Below are 12,414 nucleotides of genomic sequence, written 5' to 3' on the forward strand. Positions count from 1 at the left end.
AAGACAGCGCTACAAGGAACAGTGGTGACCAACTGGCATATGGACGGGAGAGGAGAGAAAAATACTGTGTCGGGGTTAAATTTCCTCATTTGTGAACTGTGCTGTGGTTATGTAAGACAAGGACCTTTGTTCTTAGAGAAAACACACTGAATTATTAAGGGGTAAAGGGGCATGATTTATGCAACCTATTCTCAAATGGTTCAAAAAAAATACGTTTTTAAAAGAGGCCCACAATGACTTACTTCTTGCCAAATTCCAAAGACACAGTTAAGGGGGGAAGAGAATGAGTCAGAGTGAGAGAGAGCAGGGACGGTCACCACCAGTCTGGGGGTCTCTGTGTGGGGTGCCCAGGCCACCCATAGGCTGTGGGCCAGTGCACAGAGGAGGAACTTTGGCTCTAGAAACCACCCATGGCCCAGTCAGCTGGTGGGCAGGACAGTGGGGTCACGTGGCCCAGCGCACAGCTCCCATGGTGACCTTTTCTTGTTTCTGGGTTGCCTGGCATCTTGAGAACCCTCTTGCTCATTGGAGGACTTTCTAGCTTGTTGAGTGGTCTCTGTTTAAGGAACCTCCTCTCTGGCTGCAGAAGGGGCAAGGGTGGCAGGCAGCACTGAGCATCGGCCGTTCTCCCCTGCTGGAGGATTCCTGGTGATGCACGTTTCCGTGGATCCCAGAGGGGTCATTCTGCTGCCTCAGTGACAGGCACTGCCTGCCTCTCTCCCATCGTCTGGTGAGCTGGTGCTGGCTCTGTGGGCGAGGACCTTACTCTCAGCTTTGCCATATTCCTAGCTGTGAGTGGAGGCGCCATGATCTCATCACCTTTCATGGGCACAAAACCCACTTCCCTAGGTTGTTGACTACCAAAGGAGCCATGTCGGAGAGAGAGTCCACCGATAAGCAAAGTGCCTTATGCCGAGTACAGTGCAGGGAGAATGTTAGGATTGTCATTGTTATCAAGAGAAGAGACAGGACAGGAGCCCCCATGATGCACCATAAGTGACAGTGATAGGGAAGGGGTGGGGTGGGTGTTCAAGGGGGTGTGAGTTCTGTTGTCTTCCTCCTCCGGGGGACCTGCATCATACCGAGTGCCCAGGAGGGCAAGGCTTGAGGGAATGATGGGCTGATGCAGGGTCTCAGAAGGGGCCCATAACTGCTCACCCAGAACTCCAGCTGCTCAAGCAGCCATATTTTGTGTCCTGAGGCCCATCCCCTGGTCACAGCTGGTTGTTCTTAGGGACCCATGGAAAAATGAGTGGGACCAGTGGGATCCTCTTATCCAGGAATCTAAGCTCAGATGCACAGAGGGGGGTTGCTGCAGCACTGGAGGTGGAAGGCCAGCCAGGGTATGTAGCTTGAACGTCGTCCCATGGGAGCATCTCTGAGTGAGCGAGGTCGGCCAGCAGGGAGAGGAGGAGGGAGGAGGCGGGGCAGAGAAAATCATCACACAGGTATCCAGTGGTTATTATGGGCCAGGCACTGTTCTAGGCTCTTTCCATGTTTTTTCTCAATCATCATGACAGTCCACAAAGCAGGCACTATTCCAGGATTATTCTTTCTTTCTTTCTTTCTTTCTTTTGGCTGCGTTGGGTCTTCGTTTCTGTGCGAGGGCTTTCTCTAGTTGCAGCAAGCAGGGGCCACTCTTCATCGCGGTATGCGGGCCTCTCACTATCGCGGCCTCTCTTGTTGCGGAGCACAGGCTCCAGACGCGCAGGCTCAGTAGTTGTGGCTCACGGGCCTAGTTGCTCCGCGGCATGTGGGATCTTCCCAGACCAGGGCTCGAACCCGTGTCCCCTGCATTGGCAGGCAGATTCTCAACCACTGCACCACCAGGGAAGCCCTCCAGGATTATTCTTACTTTACAGATGAGGAGACGGGCACAGAGAGGGTAGGTGACTTGCTCAAGGGCACAGGGCCAGCCAGTGGTAGAGTGGCCTTCGAGCTCAGTCTGGGTGCTGACTCCATCACCAAAGACGGATGCGTGGCTGCTTCGGCCCCATATCTGTGCACTGCAGTCCCTGCCTTAGGGCTCCAGGGAACCCCCCTTGTCTCTTTCCTGGCGCTACCTTCAGTGGGTCTCTGCTTTTCGCAACTGAGAGAGCTTGATGAAAATTCGAAGGAGTTTCTGGCATGGGATACTTTCCCAGTAGGACCTCCCTAGCTTCCAGAATCCAAGCCTGCACCACGTGGGGTGGTCCCACAGGTCGCTTATGTGTGAGGCTCGCTGACTGTGGGTTGTCATCAAGAGCTGGTAGCACGGGCTGGGGGATATTTGTTTAGCTGGATGCTTCCCGAAAACCAGGCCAAGAAATATTTGCACAGTGACATCTGAGCGCTCAGGTCGGGGGTGTGAATGCAACAGTGAGTAGTACTTTGGTAGGAGTCTGGGGGTGGTGGCTGAAATTCCATTCATACCTGTGCCTGCAGATAAACACTATTAATACTGCAGGGCTGTGGGCTGGAGGTCCATGGGGGTGACAGTGCAACCGAGTCTCAGCCCCAAACTCCAGCCCTTGTTTTGGTACAATGGGTTGGACACGGGGCTGGCCCCCTCCCTCTCCAGGGAGGGCTCGAGTGTGAATGAGAGGTCTGCAGGTGGGGAGCTGGAGGTCAGGAAGCGCCTGGGTCTCCACCACTGCCTGACTTTCCAACATCTGACCACCCTGAGGTCAGCTCAGCAAAGCCCTCCTCAGGGACAGGAAGGCCGCCCCTCCCTGCGCCTCCCTCCCTCCAGATTCCCTCGTCTTGTCCTTGTAGGATGAGCTTTTCTAGGCCTTTCTCCCAGGCTGGCAGACAAGTGACACCATTTATAGCCTAAAGCAGCCTTTAATTCTCACCCCAGGGGGCTGTGAGCTGGCAGGTGAGGGTGTGTGACAAGTAATCTGATACTAATTGTTAAACCACTAAAGACTAAAGTGTTTTCTAAAAAGTATCACAGGGAAATCAAAGCTGGGCACCCAAGAGCTCCAAGAAGGGCCCTTCCTCACGAACAGCAAACCGTAACCCCGGTAATAGGGCTGAGGATCAGGGTGGAGGTGGCCAGGGTGCTGAGCGGGCAGCTGTGTCTAAGCCAGGCCCCGAGTTCGAGGGGAAGCCTTAAGGGCAGCTGTCTTCAGACCGCGTGGGTGCAGCCTTGGGGGTCCATCAGATAATCCCTTGGGGTGCACGAAGAAAATAGGGCTTCTGTGTAAACTGATGTCATCCTTTGATACACATAACATATAGTGTATTTGTATGCGGCATAACTTCTATTAGGAGAATATCGGTATGGACTTCTCAGAGCAGGTGGCTGCCCTGGATGTGGCCTGGATTCTCACCACATCCCCCTCCCCTGGCGCTTTCCCCCAGGTGCTGAAGATGCCCCACTGGCAGTGCCTTTGGGGCAGTCTCTCCTGTTCAGGTGGCACGTCTGGCCCTGGCTTCTCCCAGCCAGGCTCTGGAGGCAGCAGGGGTCTCCGGCCCTGTCTGGACCCCTCTGCTGCCTCCCACCCCCCTCCAGGCTTTGGCCACGCCTCCGCAAGGCTTTAGCACCCTCCCCAAGCCCTCATCACAATCTCCTCAGTGGGCCCCTCCCTCCCACTGCCCTCCCCACCTGTGCGTCCCCGCCCGGGCCTTCATGACCTCTCAGGCCTCTGCCTCTTCTCCAGGGCTCCCTCAAGGCCTGTCCCATGGGTCAGGTAGATAAATGAACACACTGCTTCACACAAACCTGCTTTCCCTTCATGGGCCTCTTTATTCAAGACCTTTGTTTTGAATTGTCAAGCAACTTGCCCAGCCCCACTGAGGCTTCCTATAAGGAATGCTTCAAGTCAAAATGCATTTGTTGCCTTTGCCTTTCCTATTGCCAAGGACTCACTACCAACATCTTTGGGCATCCCAATGTAAACCAACAGCATTTGCCTTTTCTTGTTTATTTTTTTTCTAACAGAATTCCAGAATAAAAATAGATCTCTATCATATATATATATTTATTTATACACATACATACACACATAGAGATCCTTCAACCAGGCGGGATGAAGGATCTGGTGTCCTTACAGTGTCCCTTGGCCTGGCACGGGAAGGCTAGAGGCGCAGGCTCTCCCTGGTAGCACCTGGGGGTGTGTAGTGCTGAGCCAGGGCTGGGAGGAGGGTGGGTCTCCAACAGCCTCTCGCCTCGCCTCCGAGGAACAGACGGGGCTCTGACGAGCCAGGGCAGCCCTCACCTGACCTTTCCACACACCTTCAAGTGAGAGATGTGCCACACGGGGCTTTAAAACTGAAACCCAAAGTGCAGATAAGAAAGGAGTTCCCTGATAGACCTGTGGGGGCTGCCTTCCTGGGGAGAGTTCCAAGAGCGTCACGCAGCAGGGCTAGGGGAGCCAGCAGGGAAGACACCACCCACCAGGACCCCGGTAGAGACGGGTGTCACATACACAGAGGCCTGCACAACCAGGGAGGGGCTAGGCTCCGGCCCTTCCTTGGGTCTCTAATTACAGTCCCTGTTTGGCCCCAGGCAGGGGGAAGCAAATGGCCAGGGCGGGGCTTGGGTCACCCGAGAGAGCCTGAGATGAAAATGGGCTGTGGATGGTGAGCGGTGTTAAGGGCAGTCCTAGAGATTGCCAATCTCCACATTATAACCCCTAGAGGGATCTACACTGTACCCACTGCCCAGAAAGGTAAGGCTTGAAGGAATGAGGTGTTGATGCAAGGAAGGGCTGGGTCCAGCGGCCATGTTTGTATCCTAGGGGCTACAGCCCAGGGCCTGAGGAGGTGGCTGAGGCCTGTTTCTAGAGAGGTGGAGGTGGACAGAAATGGAATGGCCAGTCAGTGCCCCTGGCCAGACACCAGAGGCCCCAAAGGCACTTGGCAACAGAGGGGAAGATTATAGGCGGGCCCAAGCAAAGAGGGGCAAGGCCAGGCACTGTCCACTAACTTAAACCTGGGAGAGGACCCAGAGGTCCATCCTCTTCCCGCTTGCCAGCAGATTCTTCAAGCCATGACTGCCCTGGGCAACGACCTGACAGTGGGGTGTGAGGCCAGGGCCATGGGGCTCCCCCAGGCACCGAGGCCTGGTGAGGGCAGGGGGTGCAGTACAGCTGTGAGGCTCCCCCACTAGCGCTCCTGGGGAACAAGTCCAGTCACCATGACTCTAAGTCACTTAGGGTTCAAGCAGACTGCCTCCCGAGGGGCCGAGGAAGGAACCCAAGAGAAAGAACCCTCTTGGCCCAGCCCAAGGGCAGCTCGTCTTTGGCGTGGGGAGCGGAGAGCTGAGGTTCGAGACTAAAGCTCGTGCAAAGCCGGGAAATCCAGGGCCAGAGATACTGAAGGAGGGTGGCAGGTGCAGTACAGGGGCTTTTAGACGGGCCGGGGGAGGTACCCAAGCCTCACAGACCCTTACTGCGCATCTAGATGATGCACAGATACACTGGGGAGCGTCCCCCGTGTTGGCCTCCCAGCTACTTCCTTGCTCGTAAACTCCACGAAGTCTGAGTCCCAAGGAACAAGGGATTTGTTTTTGATGCAGACCTGGTCCACCCTGCTCCAGATGAGCAGCTCCCAGTCCCCGCTGGCCCTGGAGGGAAAGCAGGGGTGGGGTGGGGGGGAGGCGAGGAGAACTAGGACTGCAGCCTGCAGACACGTTCCGTAGCGATGTATCTCCCTGAGGCCCCGTACCTCCCCTGACCCACGCTCCCTGCTGCCCGCCTGCCCGCTGGGCAGCTCCCTCCCTCCCAGAAGCTGCGAGGCCGTGTCAGAGCTCCCTGGGGATGACGGAGAAGGGCAGCACTGGGCTGCTGGCCTCCAGTTCGAGGGCGGTGAGGAAGCAGTCGACGGCGGCCCCGCTCTGGCCCTGGGCCTGCAGCACCTCGCCCAGGCCCTGCCATGCCTCGTGGCAGGTGCTCTGCCTCTCCACGGCGTCCCGCAGCACCTTCTGGGCCAGGCTCTTGTGGCCCAGCTGACTCAGCATCACACCCTGGGGAGCAAGCACAGGACGGGGTGAGTGAGGCTGTCCCGGGGCAGCGGCATCCTGGCCATCGGGGTAAGGAGGGGAAGCAGCACGGCCACGAGCCAGACAGGGCCCTGCATCTCAGGCTCGGGTACTGTCAAGTGACCGTGCCCTTGACCCATTCAAACCCTCTCTGTGTCCGTCCCAGCCTTGCTTCCAGCCCGGCCTCCCGGGTCACCCACTGTGGCAGCTCTGATCCTCCTTGCCCCAGGGGATGGGCTTTAAGGTCAAGGACCTGGCTTCGGGTCTCCCCATTACAGCTGAGGGATCCCGGGCAAGTCACCCCTCTCTGGCCCTCAGTTTTCTCATCTGTCAATGGGAGAGACCACTGTGCCCACCTCTAGGGTTGTTGTGAAGTTTACACGACAGTATAGGCAAAGCACTTGAACCGTGCCTGACGTGCGTGAGCTCTCAGTCAACGGATCTGTTACCCCAAGGCCCCGTGCTGCTCTGCGGCGCTGCCCTTCTCCCCAGGGACCTGTGAGACCAAGGAGTGTGCACTACAGGCCTGGGGAGGACCTCAAGCCTGTGGGTGAATGGACAGCTCCCGTGCCCGCATCGGTAGCCTGTCTTCCTGGGACCTAGAGCCCATCCCAGCCTGGCCAGGCAGGTGAGGGTCACAGGAGGACAGTCAGATGGCCGGGGAACCAGGGACAGATGCTGGGTGAAAGGAGGGCCTCTGGGAGGGGATCAGGGCTGCCTGGGAAGGTTGGCCCTGTTGTTTGGAGAGATAGATAGAGGAAGTGACAGGAACTGTCACAGAGTTGGGAAGTGAAACTGGCACCTTGTCCCCCTCTACGTCCACCCACACTGGGAGGGGTGTGAGGAGGTGGGGTGGACAGGGTGCTGAGCAGGGGGAAGGGCCAGGGTCCTCTTTCGACCTCCAGTCCCAGAAAGACTGCTTTGCACCATCCCACTAATCTGTGTCCCAGCCCTCAAAGGTGCCATAGGATAGCAGCATGGGGGGGCCATCCTCTCATTCAGACATGAGGTAAAGCCCAAACAACAGCGACTTCCTGGACAGGGAATGGGGGTGGGGAGCTGCCTTCTGTGTGCCTGGAGCCCCCTCTCGGGTGCCCGCCCACTGACGGCCATGTACATTTTTAGCTGGAACATTTTCCTCCTCACCGCACTCCCCAGAGTTAGGCCCTCCGTTGCTATGGAGACCCACTGGGGAAGATGCACATGGCTGATTTCATAAAGTCTTCCGAGGGCTTGGAATACGACCAATTAGGCAAGAGTGAAAGATGGGGCTCAGGAAGCCCTAGGAAAAGCCTCCCTCTCTGAAGGCACTGGCTGGCGGTCTGGTGGCCAGGGGGAGGGAAAGGAAGGGGAGCTCTTCAACCGGGGGTGAAGCTGTCCCCAGGGAACCAGGGGCAGGGTAGAGCCTCAGGCAGGGCTCCTGGATCTGGCCAGATGGGTGCAATGCTGACTCAGGGCTGTCCAGGACCAGTGGGCAGTGTCCAGTCTGGCCAGTAGGGCTCCAGGCCAAGCGGCTCTGTCCACATGGCCTGGGAGCTGGACCCTGAGCAGCTCATGATGGAACAGGGCCCACAAGGAGGAGGGCAGGAAGGCGAGACAGCAGGCCGCCAGACACCAAAATTAAGCACCAAAAATGGAAGGTTTGAGCCCTGTGAGTGCTGCCCATGGGGGAGCAACAGAGGACAGATGGGGAAGGCCAGTGGGGCCACCCAGGGTGGGGGCGGGGCCACAGTGGCTTTTACACACCAAGTTTTCTATATTGAGCTTCCACGTGAGATTTTTGTTTGAAAAGAGGGCTTTATAGCTAAAAACAAGTTTGAAAACCCCTGATCTCAAGAAGTGTGTAGGTGTTTGGGAAGGGGCCAGATGTGTCTGCAGGCTGAACAGGGTGTGTGTGTGTGTGTGTGTGTTGGTTTTACTCGTGGTTTAGGAGGTTTGTGGCAGGCTCCTCTGTATGTTCTATGTAGAGGGAAAGGCTTGAGTGTGTGTGTGTGTGTGTGTGTGTGTGTGTGTGTGTGTGTGTGTGTTGGTTTTACTCGTGGTTTAGGAGGTTTGTGGCAGGCTCCTCTGTATGTTCTATGTAGAGGGAAAAAGCCCAGGGCTGCACAGCCGGAAGACCTGGCCAGGTTAGAATCCCAGCTGTGCCACTGACAAGTGCCATGACCATGGGGAAGTGGCCCATTTTCTCTGAGCTGCTGTTCCCTCATCTGTAAACCAGGGGGTAGAACAGTCCTACCTCGTAGGCTATTGTGAGGATTCTGCAAGGATGAATTTGGAATTATATAGCAGGGGTGCATGGTGGGCTGACGGCAAACGGAAGTGTCCCCAGGATGAACAGAGGGTCCTGGGTGGAGGGGCGGGGAGGGCACAGAAGAGCGGATTTCTCTGGAGGGCAAGGCTCCCTGGGAGGGAAGACTGTGTGGCTGGCGTGGGGTTGGATCACATCCCCCCGACCCTGGGGTGCTGACCTGAGAGCCTGAAAGGAGACACCGGGGTCAGGCTGGGGTCTGGAGGCCCAGGGCCTGTAACAGGATCTGCTGCCACCTGCCCGAGACACCAGCCCGTTGGGTTCATGTTTGGTAGCAACTCGGAGCTGTTTGCTGCCTGACAACTGGGCGGGGCCCTGCCCCAGGAGGATGGGAGGTCTCACCTGCTCTCCCAAAGCCCGGCGCTGAGCCAAGGGCCTGCCATCAGTCACCCCACCCCGAGCTGCCCCGAGAACAGGTCTCCAGGGAGATGGTGGGAACACAGAACTGGTGTCTCAATTCCATCCAAATATCCCGGCTGACCCCTTCCCTCCCTGTGCCGAGAGAAGAGACCAGACCTGCTAAGTGACTCTCAGCTTCTGATGCTTGACCTGGGAGATGCCATCGCCGTGCTGCCCACACAGGGATTAGAAAGAAGTGCGAGTCACTGATGGTGGTGGAGCTTGGCGCCTATAGCCGGAGCTCAGGGAGGGGCAGGGCTATGGGGGAGTCCCCAGAAATTCCCGAGGTCATCCATTCCCTCTTCCTTCCCTCCCTTCCTGGATCTCAGGAAGGAGGGATTCATCTCATGCACCGGGGACCCTGCTCCTCTAGGAAGTCTGTCTTTCTTGCCTAAGGGCAGCACCAGCTGCCACACCACCGCCTGGAGGGTATGCTCCTCACTGCAGCTCTCCAGTGCCATCCCTGACCCCACCCCCTTAGGCTGAGAGAGACAGGGTCCCCAGCTCCTGCCTGCTCCGTGATTTCCCACAGGACAGCAGCTCAAAAGAGTTTGGGGGGATGGTGGTGGTCCCGGATGCAAAGCCAGGCACACCAGAGGCCGTTATGCATACTTAGTGACCTGCTTAGGGCCACAAAGGCAGGCAGCCTGAGGGCCGCCTCCCTGGCTAGGGTCTGGTCTCAGACTCCCCCTGTTAGGAACCCAGGTTCTCTGGGGAAGTACAGGTTGGGGTCAGGGGCCGCAGCCTGGGATGGGGGTGAAGGGGAGCGGGGGTCCTGCCTGCCTTTTGGAGAATTACCACTGCGCACCATCTCAACCGGTTGATTCAGTGCCTGACGCTGTCCCCCAGAGGGGAGGGGCGGCAGGAAGGTCCCGGCTGTGTGAGCCTTTTTCTTCTCTGGGGGGAGGGCGGCCCTGGGAAGCAGCCCAGAGTGCTAGGCCAGCTGCAGGCCAGGCTGAGGGCTCCCTCCCCACCAATACCCTCAAGTATTTATAGAAGTTATTTTGGGAATTTTCTTTCTGAGCTCAAGGCACATTCCTGGGATTCTATAACAGCTTTTCCAGCTGGGAAGCGGGAATCGGCTGGAGGCTGCTGGAGCCTCCCGGTCCCTGGAGCCCCCTGCTTGGGGACCATGGGGCTGCAGGAAGGAGCCCATGGCGGGACAACCTCTGAGGCTGCTCCAAGGCTCCCTCCCTTCACCCACCCCAGGGGTGGGGATGGGAGGGGGGCTGACACACCCTTCAGGGAGGCCCACACCCCGCGAGCTCGCAGCTCTCTCCATGCACTCCCGGATCCTCCCAGGTGTATCAGCCCCTGCCCTCCAACCACACTGGGAATGAGGAATCTGTCCCGGCTGAGAACCTAGCCCACACATCACCACATCCCGCCTGGAGCTGCCCCAGCTCCAGGCCCACAGGCTGGTCCTACCTCCTGGTGGGGGGAAGGGTATGACTCCTTCTAGACCCACCCGAGGCCTGGCTGATGAGCTCCCACCCAGAGCTCCCCTGGGCTCTCTCACAGGAAGAGGCCTCGGCTCAGAGTGCCCCCAGACTCACTCAGAGCCCAGCCTAGCGGGGGGGCTTGTGGGGCAGCAGAGGTGGCTGCGCTCTTCACAGGCCGGAACTCACGCCTGTCCCTTCCTCCTCCTGGGGCCTCCACAGGTGAGATGTCGTGAACACCAGCGGGGCCCCTCGGCTGGGGGTGGCGTCTGTCTTCAGAGGGCCACAGCCAGGCTCAAGGACAAGCACCGGCTTGGTCAGAGGGTGGGCACAGCCTGCGGGGGAGGGGGTCTTACCAGTCCCCCTTCTAGGCAGGGGGCTGGGCCTTTTCGGGTTGGTTTCAGGCTCTGGGCTGGCTGGGGGCTCTGCCCACCCTGGAGCACGGCCAGGCCCACAGGGCCAGGCCAGGAGGCTGCAGCGAGGCTTCTGGACTTTGGATTCTAGAAGTGAACACCCTGTGATGGGCAGCGAGAGGGGGACCCCATGGCAGGTGCTCCTCTCTAAGCAGGAGCCAGAGCCGAAGGGGGTGGTGATGGCCTATCTGTGGGGTGTGCTGGCCTTCTGCACAAGGGCAAAGGCCTGAACCCTGCTACACCCTCCAGACATGTCTTTCCGACCACTGATTCTGGGGTTAAATTAAGCCAACAGTGCTTAACCATGGCTCTGAGCTGAGTCTGTGACACTGCCAGAAAGCTTCCTGTCCACTTCCTAATCAGGGTTGGTGTGGACTTCGGGAGTCCACACACTGGCCTAAGGTTTGCCTAAAGTCCTGGGTCAGAGGCAGGGGGACCCGCCTCCACGAGCCCGGGGCACGGGCTCAGGGGGGTGCTGGGGCTGTGCCAGCATGGGCATGAGGCGGGCTGGGGGCGGCCGCTGGACACAGGAGGCCCAGGCTGAGGGGACGCGCCCTGGCATCTCCCACCCCTCCTCCCTTCTCCACTGCCGCATCAGGGAATGCAGACCGCAGGCAGCACTGCAGAGGGACCAGGAAGAGAGCTCCCATTAAAACCACTGCACTAGGAGGTCACATGGCCAAGAAGACATTCCTATTGAGTTTTCCTGCCACACAGAAGCAATATTCCTGCCCCACTGGAGTTGGGGAGACTCCGCTGACAAGGGGCTGTGTGTGTGTGTGTGCAAGAACTCAGCTTCTCCACACACACACACACACACTTGCGCACACGCGCGTGTGTGTGTGTGTGCGCCAAGCACGCAAGACTTCCAGGTCCTCCCATTGCCTCAGGCTGCCTGGACCCTCTCAGCCCTCTGCCACGGCTCAGGAAGCCAACAAGGAAGAAGAAGCCTAGAGCAGGCGGGCTGTCCTGCATGCGGAGGCATGGGGCCCTGGAACCAGAGACCTTGCTGTTCTATGTACTGCCCACCTCATCCAGCGTCAGGGAACCTCCAGAAGGCTGGGTGCTGAGTTTCACTTCTCAGCTGCTCAGGACACCTTTCCTCCTTCAAGGAAGCAGCGGCTGAACCAGCCTAACAAGACTATGGGCCCGAGCGTAGGGCCTCCCCTGCTCTTCCTCTCCGGCAGCCTCAGGGCCCAGCGTGCCCCTTTAGCTGCAGTCTCTCACCCGACATATGCAACGGCAAGAGGGGTCTCAAATCCCCCTCGTCCCTCAATGCAGACTCTACTCACTGGGCCAGCTGCTCCCGCTCTCAGCCAGGGTCAGCCTGGCCTCGCACTGTGCACCGTCTTGTCCCATCCGCAGGGCAGCTGGGGCTGATGTCCCAGACCTCTGTGCCTTGGTCAGAGTCGCTTGGTGGACTCAGAGGATGGAGAGGCTTGGCTACAATGAGTGTCTGGGGCTCGGCTCTGGGCATCCCCTTCCCTCTGCAAACCAAGAGCATCTGAACCTGGCCTGGGAGCCACACTTTGAAATGAAAAAGGTAAAAGTAAAAGCTTTTGCACAGCAAAGGAAACCATGAGCAAAATGAAAAGACAACTCACAGAATGGGAGAAAACATTTGCAAATGATGTGACCGACAGGGATTAATCTCCAGAATATACAAATAGCTCATGCAGCTCAATAGCAAAAAAAAACACCCAATCAAGAAATGGGCAAAAGATCTAAAAAGAAAGACATTTCTCCAGAGAAGACAAACAGATGGCCAAAAAACACATGAAAAGATGCTCAACATTGCTAATTATTACAGAAATGCAAATCAAAAGTACAATGAGGTATCACCTCACGCCGGTCAGAATGGCCATCATCAAAAAAATCTACAAACAATAA

At 57.7% G+C, this 12,414-nt stretch overlaps 1 protein-coding gene across 3 annotated transcripts in view; it reads right to left on the reverse strand.

Moving 5' to 3' along the window:
* Positions 1 to 5,728: 5,728 nt before the first annotated feature.
* TTC7A (tetratricopeptide repeat domain 7A) overlaps positions 5,729 to 12,414 on the reverse strand; it is a gene marked incomplete at both ends in the record, with an annotated part of 122,842 nt that continues 116,156 nt past the window's right edge. For all 3 annotated transcript variants that reach the window (XM_079720466.1, XM_079720465.1, XM_079720467.1), the window contains one exon: positions 5,729 to 5,950. In XM_079720466.1, coding sequence (XP_079576592.1) covers positions 5,729 to 5,950 — 222 coding nt within the window. The remainder of the gene's footprint in view (positions 5,951 to 12,414) is intronic.

The sequence above is a fragment of the Hyperoodon ampullatus genome (genome assembly GCF_949752795.1).
Source record: "Hyperoodon ampullatus genome assembly, chromosome: 15".
Taxonomy (NCBI): Eukaryota; Metazoa; Chordata; class Mammalia; order Artiodactyla; family Ziphiidae; genus Hyperoodon; species Hyperoodon ampullatus.